The sequence below is a fragment of the Notolepis coatsorum genome, assembly GCF_963971535.1.
Source record: "Notolepis coatsorum genome assembly, chromosome: 16".
NCBI lineage: Eukaryota > Metazoa > Chordata > Actinopteri > Aulopiformes > Paralepididae > Notolepis > Notolepis coatsorum.
The window spans coordinates 66,671,903-66,688,985 of NC_140180.1; the positions used below are offsets into that span (position 1 = coordinate 66,671,903).

General features: G+C 41.9%; 1 protein-coding gene across 1 annotated transcript in view; it reads left to right on the forward strand.

Moving 5' to 3' along the window:
• The window catches only part of atg2a (autophagy related 2A), a 112,823-nt gene that overhangs the window by 67,961 nt on the left and 27,779 nt on the right, over positions 1-17,083 (forward strand). Inside the window, exons 24-25 of the mRNA XM_084332542.1 lie at positions 11,645-11,751; positions 16,280-16,372. Of these exons, the coding sequence (XP_084188668.1) occupies positions 11,645-11,751; positions 16,280-16,372 (200 nt within the window). The remainder of the gene's footprint in view (positions 1-11,644; positions 11,752-16,279; positions 16,373-17,083) is intronic.

Below are 17,083 nucleotides of genomic sequence, written 5' to 3' on the forward strand. Positions count from 1 at the left end.
ACTTGCTGGAGTTTCACCAGAGACACAATCCAGGCTTGATAAGGAAGCTGTAGCTGGCACTGTGTTTTTAGATCTGAGCAAAGCTTTCGACACAGTGAACCATGCTGTCAAAATTGTCTCATTCTTCTAACAGCACTGGCATGGATGTCTTCATACTTGTCTAATAGGAGGCAATGTGTTAAAGTGGGTGATACTCTGTCTAGTGTCATGAACTGTACAATGGGTGTCCCACAAGGGTCCGTGTTGGGGCAGCTATTATTTAGCATGTATATAAATGATCTCCCACAGCACTGTCCTCAAGACATCCATCTTCACATGTATGCTGACGACACTCTTGTGTGGACTTATGCAGCAACAGCCGCGCTAGCAGCTGTTAAGTTAACAGCTGCGTTGCAGAGCATCACGAAATGGCTAGAAGAGTCAGGCCTCAAGTCTCAATTTATCTAAGTCCATGGTTACACTGGTGAATACAGCAACGTTTTTGTTGCCGAATGATTACGTTTGCTGTCCAAGTTAAAAATAAACGCCGTTTTGGCAGGATAACGCGTTGTCCTACTGGCAACGCTGAAATTGTGTTTCCGTTTTGGATACTCGCCAAAACTCGCAGACAATGGTGCCATGTAATCTGCGTGAGCCGGATACGGAGCCGGTGTTGCTCAACTCCCATGCGCAGTAGAGACCTGCACGGTTATTTCCAGTGTTTACAGCAGAGCTGTCCCAAGGAGCTGCGGCTACCATGTGTTGTCAAGTTATTATAAGGAGCTCAGTCCAAGCTACAACAGTCTGCATTCCCTTAACAATTGTTTGTATTGAGCCGTATTGTATTGTACCCATTCTGCAATCTGTTAAATAAAGTTTACATCCATTCATTCTGCTAGCATTAACGTTACCAAGCTGCTAGCCACAATGCTATACTGTTTTTTTTTTTATCCACTTTTTCTCCCATTTTCTATATTTTCTCCCATCCCAATTTCGTATCATCCAATTCAACCCTCCCCTGTCACGGACGCTGTTTCTTGCCTCCCACAAGCCGGCTGCAATGTGGACTAAGTCATACATAGCACAAGTCCCCTCCGGTACTTGAGGTAACAGCAGTCGCATCTTTTCACCTGCGCAGCTCGATCTCTCAGTGGCGAGGAGTAACGCGTGGGAGGCTCACGCTGCCCCCGACACTTCCTGATTCTACTGCGCAGGCGCACCAACCGACCTGTAGGAGTCGCTGTCCACAACGCCCGATCCCCACCCATCAGTTTCCCACCCCCTAATACGGCCAATGTGTATTAGTACGGACGACCAGCTAAACTGAAAGCAAATGTGGAGCTCTGGGCTCGAACTGACGAGCCCAGCGTCTCCAGCATTTCGTGGCGAGCGCCTTGCCCACTACGCCACGTAGCCGCCCGTAATGCTATACTGTTATACTGGCATATCCCAATCACGTTAGCACGTAAGCTAACAAAATTTGCTGCTAGCCACAATGCTATACTGTTATACTGGCATATTCCAATCACGTTAGCACGTAAGCTAACAAAATCAGCAACAATCTTTTTGTGAGACTAAACTCCGCTCTTGGTGGTCAATTGTGTTGATGTTAGTTTTGTTTAATCAACAAATGAGGCAGAACACACAGTGAATGTATCCGTTTAGTTTATTGCACTTTCTTTGCTGAAAAATAAATGCTACGTTGGCTAAATGGCTCACGCGAGGCATTTAACACTTTCAGTGCCCAGCAGGGGGCGCACATTTAGTGCTTGAATGCCCACCATCCACTTCAATGTTAGCATTAATATCGCCTAATCTATGTTTTAAATTATGGCTATGTGTCTAATCTGCCCGTCGCTTATCAATGACTCATTTTCCAGTCAACATTGTCGAAGCGAGTTGTTTTTTTATCGGTTGATTTCCGTTTTATAGCATTTTGAAAAGCCCTCGTTTTCAAGGGGGAAAAAAGAATCTGTGATAAACGCCCTGTACTATAATATTCTAGAACGTTGTAATTTTTCGGCCTATTTATGAATCGTTTTCAAATAAACGCTAGATTATCGATAGTATATGTGTACGTATGCACGCTGGTGCCGTGAGCTGAAAATCGATTCTCTTAGTTCCTGATCGCTCGCACAGTCAAACAGCCATATCACATATAGGGGAAAAGCTTATATCTCCGTGAAAACAGGTCTGATTATCCTAAGACTGGTAAAATAGATTCCTTACCTGAGATCAGATGGTATCCAAATGGATTATTCCAATTCCTGATCGCCATTCCAAAAATCGATCATTTTATTGATCCAACGCGTATACTGTAAAACACATATTACACGCTGTGCTGAGGCTCCACAATGACTGGGATCATCTCCGGTTACATGCGTGAGAAGTAAAATGTGGATTCCGGAGTTTTTTTTTCTCATCCATTTTCATTGAGTCCATTCCAAAAGGGTGCATTACCATCTGGGAGACGATAGGGGGCGTTTTTTTCACATCTGAGTTCCTGGTGGAGCTGGTTTCCCAACGGTAGACTCGGTTGATGAAATATGAATTTAGATCGCTAATAAAAAAAAAATCACGAGAATTCTCGTGATGGGCATTCAGGGGTCGGGCTGATAACACATTCAACTTTTCTGATTGGTTGAAAATTGCCTTCATGTTTGAACTACATCGCCACCTACTGCCACCTACTGCTTTGGCATTGTACTACATGTATATACATCACTGTGCTCAGGAGGCAAAAACATGTCTAACTTGCCTGCCATTACGTTGCGTTCTGAAAAGCGAAACTGACCCTGACAACGAAACGAAAACTGGCCATTAGTGTAACCGCAGCCTAAGACAAAAGCTTATGTTCTTCTATTCTCAGTCCCTGCCCCACAATGGTGGAATGAAATACCCACCCCAGTTAGAACAGCCGAAACCCGTCCAATCTTTCGCCGTTGACTAAAGACGCACTTCTTCAACCATTATCTGAAATAAATTTTAGAAATTGAAAAAATCTAACCCTAACTAACCTTACTGTCATGCACTTGTTCTAATAAACTAACCTCATGCTTCACACGCTCACACTATGGACACTTTACAGAAGGAAAGATCACTTTAAGAATAGTATAGCTTGAGATCGTATAATATAGCATTGTATAGCAGTGTACATAAAGACCCAATGCCTCATCCGTAGCTAACAGTGTACTGCACTGCCACAGGACCTGTGGCATGCTCTGTAAATAGCTCATGTACAGATACCGATATGCCTACTTTGTTTACTTGTTTATTGCACTATGACTCTTATATTATTACTTGTATTATACACATCGTTGCAGGCGAGACCCCCCGCATTTCACTGTATACCTGTATGCCGTGACAAATAAAACTCTTGTATCTTGTACACTGTAGCACTCCACACTCAGATGAACATTGTTACTCAGCTGATAGAGTTGTGCCCTTCCTGATGACTTGTCGTACAGAACTTGTAAGTCGCTTTGGATAAAAGCCTCAGCTAAATGACAATGTAAATGTAAATGTTCTTCCACAAGAAACCCAGGAAGATGGCTCCAACAGACATCTTGATCAAAGGTGTCAAGGTTACGTAGTTTCTGATTTTAAATATCTTGGTGTGGTACTAGACTCCAACTTAAACTTTAAGAGCCATGTAAAAAAAAATCTTTTTAAACATTAAAGTACAACCTAGTTAATTTTAGACACATCAGAAATAGTCTCTCCTTAGATGCAGCTAAGACATTTATGCACGCTATGATTCTCTCCCACATGGCATACTGTATCACATGCTGGGGACAAGCTAGTGAATCAGGTCTAAGACCTCTTGCTTCCTTGTATAAGCAAACCCTGAACATTTTAGACAAAAAAACTTTGCACTTCCACCATTGTGAGATACTCGAGAAACACAGGCTACTGAGCTTTGATCACCTTAGACAACTAGCAGACTCATGTGTGGTCTACAAAATCATTAATGCACTGGCACCTCCTCCACTGTGGACGACAGTCATCTTTTTCTGTAAGAGCAACAACTCAGTGGAACAGTCTGCCAGAAGAGATGAGGAGCTGCAGCTCAATTGTCACCTTCAAAGCTCACCTGAAAGGACCGTTGCTAGCTAGTCAATCCTGTTCCCACTTTTAGTAGGGTACCCTTAACACATTAACTGCCACAGAGTTTGATCATCTTATACCATTCTCTGCCAGCACTGTAAAGGCCTCTACATGCTACAGCAACTTCAAAGCAACTGCACCACAACATCGACAAAGCAACAGTGTTGCAAACACTCTGCCTTTATGCTTCTGCAACATCGACGCACAGCCTATGTAACATTGTACCCCGTATATAGCTAGGTTCCCAGATAGATGACACTTCCCTTCTCAACCAACCCATTGATAACAAGCAGAAAAACAAGCGTCATTTTTACTTCCGGGCGGGGGGTTTCAAAATAAAATAGAGACGTCTAAAAGCACAGTAAATACGTTTATTTTTTACAATATCTAACGTTACACGAACCTAAACGTTTGTGTTAACATTAGATAATGTACAAAATAAACGTATTTCCGGTGCTTTTAGACGTCGCTCTTTTATTTTGAAATCCCCCGACCGGAAGTATTATAGTGTCTGTTGCTAGCAGCTTAACTTTTGAGCTAACGTAACGTCATTTGTTTCCAATGGAGAGGAGAAAGACCTCGGCTCGAGTCACATGCAGCTCAAACTACCTGTTGGAATACATTTATTGATTGATGTTTAACTTGTCCCTGTGTGTGTCCAGTCATTTCGACTAGCAAACGTTGTATTTAACGTTACCTCAGGATACCATTGTATTTAGTTGGTTAGCTATGTAGCTAATGTGGATAGCATTTTGTATAGCATCAATGCTAGCTGGCTGGCTACAGCTTTATTTACTAAATTATGGAGGCTTTTTAATCGTCAAGGTAAGAGAGGATTTGTCATGATCAACTGAAGGCGTATGCTATGGAACAATATGTGCTTGGGTTTTCAGAAAAAGGCCAGCTATGACGCTAATTATTTAGCTAATATTGATAGCTTGCTGGCTACAACAATGGTGGATTGTATTCCTCGCTGCGGGACCAATATTATTCTATGACAGCCCCGCCCCCATTCGCTAACCAACCAATCACTGCTACGCAATACCAACGCAACGGGTGTTTAGATTAGATTTTGGAGACAGGCGCGCAACGTCCTCGCAACACAGTCTACAAGACCCTATGCAACAACCGCGTTGAAATCGTGCTGATGTTTTGTTGCAGTTGCTTTGAAGTTGCTGTAGCATGTAGAGGCCTTAAGTCTATGGAGATGTTCACCTTCTTTGCAGGGCTATATTGTATTGCTAAATTGACATTACTATGGCCCATTCAACATCGATTATCTATCGTTCAGGATGTAGGAACGTTTTACTTTTTCATTCACACATTCATCGAAAATACCGTCTAGAGTATAAATATGTTTTTATCGTTTTCTGCAGTAATTCCTAGAACGTGCGATATAGGCATAAATGCATATATAGATTATCAAATGCCGTTTGGTTCCGATCCACGCTATATTAAAAATTCCAACTGTACATGGTCCTAAACGTTATGACTGATCATGCGCGGGTGAACGGGGGGGGGTTTATAATTCCGTGATCGTCGTTAAATGCTTCATGTAGTATGGGTGATATATAGATCAGAGCAGTTTGTATGGATAATAATAAACACTCACGCTGAAAATAACGTCAGCCTCCTCTTACCGTTGGGCGATGACACTGGAGCAAAAAGATCCCAGTTATTTGATGGGGATCGAGTAGATCCATTTTTCCGGTTTGTATAATACTAATACACGCCCAAATCATGTCGATTATTGAGTTATGGCAGCGATCCATATCCACGGTGTGTGTCTTGAGTCCCGCGACGATATGCGAGTGGCCGGACGGATTTAGGAGACTCACCGATATCCAACCGGCCACTTCCGGTTTGGCAACTCGCCGATCATCCACCAGGTGGCAGTATTGAAGCGTTGCAGAGTTGTGCCGAGTCCCACAGCATCAGACAAGGCTCCGTGAGGGAAATATGAATACCATGGCGAAAATATGAAATATGATCAAAATAACGTTGTACGCCGTGATCTGGCAGAATTCGCATGAACTTGAAACCCGTTGTATGACGTTTTTGGCGCAGGAAGTGTTAAGGGGGGGTTGCATGACGAGAATCAATTGTATGTTTTTATTGTATTGTTTATGTTTTTATTGTATTGTTTTAATATTGTATGTACAAGGGACTGGAGATGTAAAACGTTGTCCCTGAAATAACCTTCTATAATAATAATAACAACAACACAACACAGTGGAGGAAGTTGAGGCTATGCTGTATTTTCTTTTCATGGGCTTTTGGTTTTGGATTAACTGTAGCTAGGTCTCTTTCACATCAAAAGAGGTAGTTACACAACAATAGTTACATGACATGTAAAGTGAAGCTTCAAGTCTCTGTAGTAGGGATGGGCATTTGAAGGTGTATCAATATTTGATTAGATCTTCGGTTAACTGGTGATGTGAAATCATTTGACCAAATATTATTCACGGAGGCGGAGTCTTTTTATGACTGAGAGACCTGTATGTTTGTTACAGCAATGGCCCTCTATAGCCTAGATCTCTGTAGAATGAAGTATTCATACAGGAGAATAGAAAAAACTTTGATTTGATTTATGTACATAATATGAATTATAGATGTGATTTACAAGATAGCTGGATAATGACGTATATATGTATGAGACAGCTGTGTGTGTGAAGATTACTGTATGTGTGTTAGGGCTGACCCTTATTAGTCGAATAGTCGACTAATCGATCGAAAGGAGCCGTAGTCGACTGCCAACCTCTTAGTCGAATGCAAATAAAAGATATATATATATATCAGGGTTAGAAATTAACATTTTTTTTCAAGGGCTTTTTTTGCCCCCCTTAATTGATTTTCGGGGGCTTTTTTGTATTTCGGGGGCACTGAATTTTTATGATAAACGGTAGGGGTGGGACGGTTCACAAAATGGACGTTTTGGTTCGTATCACGATTTTGGGGTCACGGTTTTCAGTTCGATATACGTTAATTTTTATTAAAAAAAAATTAACACTCAAATCGAAACATGCTTCTCATTTATTAAAAATAAAATAAAAGGTTTACAGTGTTTACAGCCTTAAATAATGTTTGGCACACAAAGACCGAACTGACTGAAAAATATAGGCTACATTTGTCAAAGTATTAACTTAGTGCAAACAAACAATATGCTCAGCCAGCACTAGACTTTCCTTTCTTTAATATAAACACACAAAAACAATGTCAACCATGTTTAATTTCCCTGATTGTCAGTTCTTAATGGAAATATTCGTTTTCTGCTTGAAATTATTATGTTTCTGTCTACATTTATTTAGACTAACATTATTTAAATATTGAGTGCAACTGTGGTGGATTACGTAATTCGGTGAGTTGGAACTATCTATGGGTTGGCGCGGGTCCCCACGGACATTTTAGCGTGTGGCACCTTCAGCTCCGGTATGGTAACGTTAGGAGGAGTTCATCAACATGCAGTGGGACAGCGGTAATAGTCCCGGTTGGAGTTAGTAAAACACAGTTGTATGTTAGCCTTCTTGGATGTTGAATAAACGCCTATCATTGTCTTTAAACACCCCGCCTCTCAGACTCCCATTTCCTCCTCTGCTACAGTAGCTAGTAGTAGCTACGGTGACATTTCATTGACTGTACAGTATTAGCTTGCGGGCTGCGTCGGGCTACCATAGTTAAAACGTGCGTTGTTTTGTACAAACTGCTAACGCTATGGCAAGATGTGTGTATGCCTATGTAATGTTAATGGCTATGTTTTTAAAGTCGTAATGAAGATTGATTTATATTGTGCGTGCCATTTTTACACAAACTGACTAGCACCTGGCTGCAGCTGAACCCTATTGGGCTGCAGTGCTGCTGCTGCTGCTGCTGCCTGCAGCCAGTGCAGAACACCGGCTCCGCCAAATGAATTTTTTTATTTGCGCGTCATCTGAACCGTACGATACACAGACGCGCCATTACCGGATAAATATATATATATAATTAGTAAACTGTCGGGGGCATTAAGTGCCCCCCTTAACTGATTTTCGAGGGCATTTTGTCCATTTTCAAGGGCATTATGCCCCAAGCCCCCGTTAATTTCGAACCCTGATATATATATATATGGGCTGTCCCCGACTAAGGATTTGGATAGTCGACTATGATTGGCCAAAATTTGCCGTTAGTCGACTATTAGCACGATTATGCGTGCCATTAGCGTTAGCCACGCTTCTAGGCCTCTTTTCTTTTGGAAAGAATGATAAAAAAAATTAAAAATAAAAGAGGCCTAGAAGCGTGGCTAACGCTAATGGCACGCATACCAGAGGCTAACTGCCTAATAAAACAGGCACAGAGGCACTGAAAGAGGATTTCACCCATCTAATGAACACACTAGACTAGACAAATATCAAGATGTATCCATCAGTGGACCAATTGCATGCTTTTGCAGAGGACAAGAAGCCTTCTGTTGCCTCCTACAGACATTAAGCACCCCCACAGCCCAAATGGAATGATACAAAAAAAATTATAATTTAATGAACCCATTCTCCGCCGATGACGTGTTAACACGTCATTCTCCGCCATGCGTAATCTGCCAATGACGCCGTAAGGCGTCTTTGAGATCAATATTTCATATTTTCGTCATGGTATTCACATTTCACCCACGGAGTCTTGGCTGGTGCTGTAGGACTCTGCTCAACTCTGCAACGCTTCTATACCGCCACCTTGTGGCCGATCGACGAGTTGCCAAACCGGAAGTGGCCGGAAGTGCTTGGTCCGTCCCCTATTCTGTCCGGCCACTTGTTATCGCTTTCGGGACTCAATCCAGACACCGTGGATATCGATCCGTTGCCATAACTCAAACAACATGATTTGGACGTATATTAGTATTAGAGTTGGGCCGTTAACGGCGTTAACGTGCTGCGTTAACGCTATACTAGTATCGCGCGATAATATAATTAACGCATTAATCTAAAAAAAATAAATAAAAAAAATTCCTTTATTTACCAAGGGTAGGTTCGCTGAGCACAGATGCTCTTTTTCAGGAATGCCCTGCTTCACATTCATACAGTTCCATTCACACCTGGGAGCTGCCCAGTACAACCACAGTTGACACCATTGGCCACTGAGCAACTCCACTGGAGCAGTTGATTCAAGCCATGTCACATAGTTCAAGTTTGAAATGATTCTTTCTGTTTTGCTCCTGAGAGTGTGCTAGATACTGTACTGTACTGGTAATATTATTTATTTGTGTTAACTTCTGTATAAAACAACTTATTAAACACAAGTACATCTTATTGAACATTATTTTGATATTTCATTACCAATTATCATAGCAAAACAGCTTTTTCAAACAGTCTGTAATGCATTTTGGAAACGGGAGATGGGCTCATGGTGTAATGGGCCACCTGGCCTGAGAAACATAAGGAGGAAAGAAAAAGTAAGGACTTACTTCTGGTCATTATTTGGGTAGAACACACATATTTTGAATGCCTTCCGCAGGTTTTTTTTTTTTTTTTTTTAGCCATTTTAATCTAGATTAATCTAGATTAAATCCAGGATTGCAGATAGATTAATCTAGATTAAAAAAATTAATCTATGCCCACCTCTAATTAGTATTATACAAACCGGAACTGGATCACCTCGATCAACATCACATAACTGGGATCTGTTTGCGCCAGTGTGATCGCCCAACGGTAAGAGGAGGCTGACGTTACTTTCAGCCTGTTTGTTTATTATTATCCATACAAACTAGGGCTGGGCGATATGGCCAAAAACGTTATCGCAATAAAATTATAAAAAAAAATGCATATAACTCGATATCGATAATTATCGTCGATATAATGTCTGTCAAGTTTAATTAACTTATTATGCCCGGCGCCGATGGACGGGCTATTAATACTTGTTTTGCTGCTGTGAATGTCTCGAGAGTCGAGTTGATGTCGTCATCAGTCCGCGCACGTTAGCAGTTAGCCAAAGCAAGCGGAGTATCTCATGATGAATGTACTAAAAATGACCCTAAAATACTCTGTTCCGCCCAATTCATTGCAACGACGTCCACCGTATACCCCACACTACTATAACAGTTACCCTCAGAATTCAAAACACACACCAACTCGGCAGGTAACCTGTAAAATAGCGCCGTGCAAGCTAATTAGCCCTAGCCAGCCTCGTTTCCGAGCGGAGTATCTCATGACAATGTACTAAAAATGACCCTAAAATACTCTGTTCCGCCCAATTCATTGCAACGACGTCCACCGTATACCCCACACTACTATGACAGTTACCCTCAGAATTCAAAACATACACCAACTCGGCAGGTAAACTGTAAAATAGCGCCGTGCAAGCTAATTAGCCCTAGCCAGCCTTGTTTACAGAGTCCTACCTCCGCGTCTCCTTCCGGGTCTCCTTCCGCTATCGGCCATCTCCTTCACTGATTGGTTGTTAGTGCGTGTGCTCATATCCAAGCTTGGAAAATCGATATATCGAAACTTTGCGACCACGTTTCATGTTTATTTCGAGGAAATAATTTATCGCGATAGTTATCGTTTTATCGCCCAGCCCTAATACAAACTGCTCTGATCAATATATCACCCATACTACATAAATGATTTAACGTCGGCCACTGAATTATAAACGACCCCCCCCCCCCCCCCCCCCCCCCCTCCATTCACCCGCAGATGATGAGTCATAACGTCTAGGACCATGTACAGTTGAAATTTTTAATATAACGTCGGTGTCAAACGGCATTTGATAATCTAATATATGCATTTATGTCTATATCTCACGTTCTAGGAAATACTGCAGAAAACGATAAAAACATATTTATACTCTAGACGGTATTTTTGTATGAATGTGTGAATGAAAAAGTAAAACGTTCCTACATCCTGAACGATAGATAATTGATGTTGAATGGGCCATAGTAATGTCAATTTAGCAATACAATTTAAAAAGTTATAGCCCTGCAAAGAAGGTGAACATCTCCATAGACAAATAGCGCTGGCAGAGATCAAACAGTGATGGATATAAGCTCCGACAGAGAATGGGTTAATATATATATATATATATTTTCAAATTCTTTATTTTTTAATCAAAGTCGACTATCCAAATCCTTAGTCGGGGACAGCCCTAATGTGTGTGTAGAAAAAGAGAGGGGGGTAGTGTGTGTGTGTGTGGAGAGAGAGGGGCGGGTAGTGTGTAGAGAGAGAGAGAGGGGTAGTGTGTGTGTGGAGAGAGGGGGGGTGCAGATAGATGTGTCTGGGAGTGATGTGATTGTGCATGTGTGTGTTAGAAAGACAGAAGAGTGTTGGTAAATGTCCAACTGGTTAAAAAAAAAAAGTTTGCAGCACAGTGCGCACTCATAATGTAGCCTGAAGGCCTTCTGTGATCCTCTCCTCCGCTAAAAAAAATGTTTTAAATTCATTAGTCAAATAAATAAGGAAACCACGTTAAATTTTTTCCATGTATTGAACATAGAGGGGCCAATCAGTACAGTAGGCTGAATCAGTGCAGTTGATACAAACAAAACCATCAGCTATAGTCCAATACCTGTCATTTTGAATATGATGTTTCTACAATGCAGCTGGTGGATTTCCTAGATGTCGTTGATGACCCCATCCTGGGATACACCCCCCCTGCAGTCATCACTGTCCTGCACACACACCTTTCTACGTGTGCCGTGGACTACAGGTACACACACACACACACACACACACCTTGACACCTGCACTGTGGACTACAGGTACACACACACACACCTTGACACCTGCACTGTGGACTACAGGTACACACACAACACACACACCTTGACATCTGCACTGTGGACTACAGGTACACACACACACCTTGACACCTGCACTGTGGACTACAGGCACACACACAACACACACACCTCGACACCTGCACTGTGGACTACAGGTACACACAACACACACACCTCGACACCTGCACTGTGGACTACAGGTACACACACAACACACACACCTCGACACCTGCACTGTGGACTACAGGTACACACACAACACACACACCTCGACACCTGCACTGTGGACTACAGGTACACACACAACACACACACCTCGACACCTGCACTGTGGACTACAGGTACACACACAACACACACACACCTCGACACCTGCACTGTGGACTACAGGTACACACACAACACACACACCTCGACACCGGCACTGTGGACTACAGGTACACACACAACACACACACCTCGACACCTGCACTGTGGACTACAGGTACACACACAACACACACACACACTTAATCTATTACACTGACAACAATACTGGTATCTGGTAGATATCCGATATCAGGCTAAATTGTGGTATCAGTTTTGGACAATTTCCCCAATACTGAAATGTGATACCAATACTCCAAGATATGTGTGTGTGTTTTGGGGGAAATGAAAGGGCTTCTACTTTGTGTCAAACCAGATGAGCTTTCCTTTAACACTTTAACTGCCACACACGAGATATCTCGGGTTTATTAATATGTGGTTGAAAGCCACTCACGAGATTTCTCTGATTTTTTTTTTTTTTTTTTTTTTTTTTTTTAAGCGATCTGAAATCATATTGCATCACACGAGCCTACCCGAGTATTCCCGAGCACCGCCGGCGATCATATGTGGAAAAAAGCGCCCCCTATCGTCTCCCAGATGACATAAGGGATTTTGGAATGGACTCAATGAAAATGGATGGGGGAAAAAATCCGGTACTCCACATTTTCCAGTCCACTGATCCAGCCGGGGTTACCACAGTTCATTCTGGAGCCTCTGAGACGCGCAGAATCATGTACTGCACTGTACACACGGTGGATCTATACACTTATCGATTTTTTCGAATGGTGATCAGGAATTGGAATATACCAGTTGGATACCATCTGATGTCGGGTAAGGAATCTATGTTATCAGTGTTAGGATAATCAGACTAATTTTGATGAAGTTATAAGTAGGGATGTCCCGATCCGATCACGTGATCGGGATCGGCGCCGATCACGTGCTTTTCAGAGGATCGGGATCGGGAATTTTTTTTAATAAAAATCGGCAGTCAAAAAAAGATTTAAAAAAAAAAAAAAAAATCAACAAACATGACCATGTTCACGTCTTAAACTCATACGGAGGCCTTAGTTTTGGTTTAAAATTACATATAATATATCATTAATGTATTTATTGTCACACAGAGCCGAATAATTGTCCACAACAAACACATCCCCTTTAATTTACACCGTTGCAACAAACACATTCCCTTTCATTTTAGACGCTCACATCACAACAACACGTTGCTCCCCGAAACATGGTTATCCACTGACTTGAGCAGCTGCTAGAGGTTTGTAACTAAGCATTTTAAAATAGAAAGTCAAGCCAGTCCAACAGCAATTGCAATGTTTGCAAGGAGGACATTTCGCGTGGAGGAAAAACTCATGAAGCAGCAGGAGGCGGAGTTTTCAGACTAACTTTTCAGATAACGGCAATTATTTGCTGTGTGACTGAGGATTATCGTCGGCGTTTCAGACCAGAATGGAGCTAATCATTACGTAAGTCGAACACTGAATGTATACTAATGTGCAAACATATATTGAAACTTTTAATATTTCTCATATGAAGCACATATGAACAGTGATGCCGGTAACGCGTTACTAAGTAACGCGTTATTGTAATCTGATTACTTTTCCCCGAAAATAGTAATCTAACGCGTTAATCTTTAAAAGCCAGTAATCTGATTGCAGTTACTTGTCCAAGTGGCTGTGCGTTACTATTTCGTTACTATCTCATCATAAATTCATAATGCAGGCGGAATGCAGTATTTTATTTCGTTTTCGACAGTCAAAAATACATTTTTGAGCTGTTTTTCTTATTTGGGAGTGACGTGGTGTGGCAGTGAAAGGGTTACACAAGAATGTGTCCCGCGGCGTGACTGGACTCTCTGTCTGTGAGTGACTCTGCTTTGGCCCAATCACATTCCCCATCCACAGTCTGCGAATCAGAGGCAGAGTAGGGTGGGTCTTCACAGCACGTCATGTGACATATGCGCCAATCGTGTGACAGCAGGGCTCCGTTGCATTCGTCTGAGAATTCCACCCCAAAACGCTTACAGGAAGAAAAAACGCGACTTATTATTATTACCGAGGCGCGCGGCTTATTATATTATTAAAACAGCTACTTGTGGGCACTCATAAAAACACTGTGGTCTACAAGTTGTTTAGCGAGAGGATGGTGGTAATGTGCTTCAATAGAACAATGGATCAATGCCATGTCAAAACTCGGCTCCGCTGATCTGAAGGGCTCCGCAGTACACACACAGACACACACACACGCGCGCGCGCACACACGGGATCGCAGCAGCCACACACACATTTCCACTGTCCAATAGACAAGCGCCCTTTTCGACCGCGTGACATTGTTCAGAAGGTCTCGGTCCGCCTCTGTGTGAAAGCAGGCGAACCAAATGAAGAATGCAACAATGTTGCAACTTCACCCCCAGAACCGCACCGAGTCCACCAAAACTATATGTGAAAGCGACCTAAACGTAAATACTGTCTACCGCTAAAAACAGCACATCCAATTGCATTGAAAGCATCTGGAATCACAACACTACGACGCTTCGACTAGGTACAGGAGGACTCGGAGGCCAGCCAAACAGCAAAAGAGAGAGATTGTTTCTTTCCCTATTGATTAATGTATATTTGATGGTGGCAGAGCAAAAGCTCTTATTTGCCAGATTTACAGTTAATTTACATGTTAAAGAGAGACTGATTGTATGTTTATAGAGAGACATTTATAAAAACAATTTAATAGTTACAGTTGATATAATTGAATAGTTCAGCCTGCATTTGTTAGATGTGAATGGATACACTGGTTTTGTAAAACCACTGGCTGGCTGCTCTAATGCTGTGAGCATCATAGACTGTTGCTTTACCATACTTGATGGTACAGAAGCTGAAGCACTAGTTTAACAATTTACGTTATGTGCAGAGAAACAAGTTAAAAACTATTTATGCACTTTCAATAAAGCGTTTTTAAAAAAACTGTTGGGGGAACGACGACGACTTCGTAACCTAGTTACTTTCAAAGTAACTAAGTTACTCTGATAATCAAGTAATCAGTAAAGTAACTTGGATTACTTTTTAAAGGAGTAATCAGTAATCAGTAATCGGATTACTTTTACAAGTAATCTGTGGCATCACTGCATATGAATGTAATAACAAGAGCCGCCGCGCTCGCACCCCGGACTATAGGCAACAGAGGGGCTTCTTGCTCCGCCAGTTTCTGACACAAATGCGTCAAAATTGATTACTGATGTGAAAGATCGGATCGGGAACGATCGGAATCGGTAGATATTTAAAATCACATGATCGGGATCGGATCGGGAGCAAAAAAAGGCGATCGGGACATCCCTAGTTATAAGCTGTTTTGTGAAATGGGCTCTTTCGATTTCACTGTAAAAGTCCAAGAGGAAATCAACGCGGCGATTATCCGTGCGCGGCCCGAATGTGCTTGCGTGCACGTATAATATTGATCATCTAGCGTTTATTTGAAAACGATTCATAAATAGGCCGACGAATATCAACGTTGTGGAATATTCCAGTAAAAGACTATTTTCATAGAACAGTTTTTTTTATCTCAAAACGGATGCTTTTCTAAATGCTCTGAAACGGAAATGACGCGATAAAAAACCAATCTGCCTTGACAGCCAGCACTGACTGGAAAATAGTCTTTGATAAGCGACGGGCAGATTATACACATAGCCATAATTTAAAACATAGATTAGGCGATATTAACGTTAACATTGAAGTGGATGGTGGCATCAAGGGGGTAAAAAGGAAAACCCGGCGTGGCACTCAAAGTGTTAATATCTGAGCACTGTGAACATGATTTACTGTGTCAGAGCTTTCATTCCTCCATCATTCTTCCCTCTCTCTCTCTTCTCTCTCCTTCTCCCCTCTCTCCCACTTCTCCTCTCTCTTTCCTCTCCTCTCTCACTTCTCCTCTCTCTTTCCTCTCCTTCTCTCTCTCACTTCTCCCCTCTCTCTCCTTCTCTCTCTCTATCTCCTCTCACTGTCCTCTCTCACTTCTCTCTCTGTCCTCTCCTTCTCTCCTCTGTCACTTCTCCTCTCGCTGTCCTCTCTCCTTCTCTCCCTCACTTCTCCTCTCTCTGTCCTCTCTCCTTCTCTCTCTCACTTCTCCTCCTTCTCTCCTTCTCTCCCCCAGGCCGCTATTTCTCCCACTGAGAGTTGTCTTCACAGCAGAGTCCTTCTCTTTGTCCAGTAACATCATTGTAGATACTGCCACCTTCCACCTCAGGTAGGTTACTGGACGGGGTCTTTACAGCGATATTAGCTGTCATCTTAGATGAAGTGTTTATTATTATAATATGCATCTTTATATCGGAATCACAAATATCTCTGTGTAGATGAGCAGTGTTGTGGGTGGGGTCAGCAAGTTGTGTAATATTATTACACTCTAGAGCAGTGTTTCTCAACTGGTGGGACGCGACCCAAAAGTGGGTCGCGGAGCCATTTTGAGTGGGTCGCGGATGTGTGTGTAAAAGAAATAATAAAAAAAGTTAAAAGTAAAGAAAAGAAACTTTTTTGTTTTGTACTTTTTTTTTCTTCTCACTACCTATCTTTGTGAAAGTGGCGTCTCAGCTCTGGTCTAGCTGAAGACAAAGCGGAGGAACAGATTGGACATTGATCATGACCTCAGAGTTGCTTTGTCTACCATCACCCCAGACTTTGAGACTCTTGTCAGGAGCAAACAACATCCCCAGTTATCCCATTAGTTCCCTGCATGTTAAGCTAAGAAGTCTGTTAGAAGGATATATTATTTATTATTATTATTATTTTATTTCATTGTGTTTTTAGCCCTTAGTTGCACTTTTGTTGCAACCCCAGTTATCCCATCAGTTCCAACAAACGTACTGTAGGTCTGTTATGTTAAGCTAAGAAGTCTGCTAAGAAGCATAATTATTTATTATTATTATTATTATTATTATTATTATTATTATTATTATTA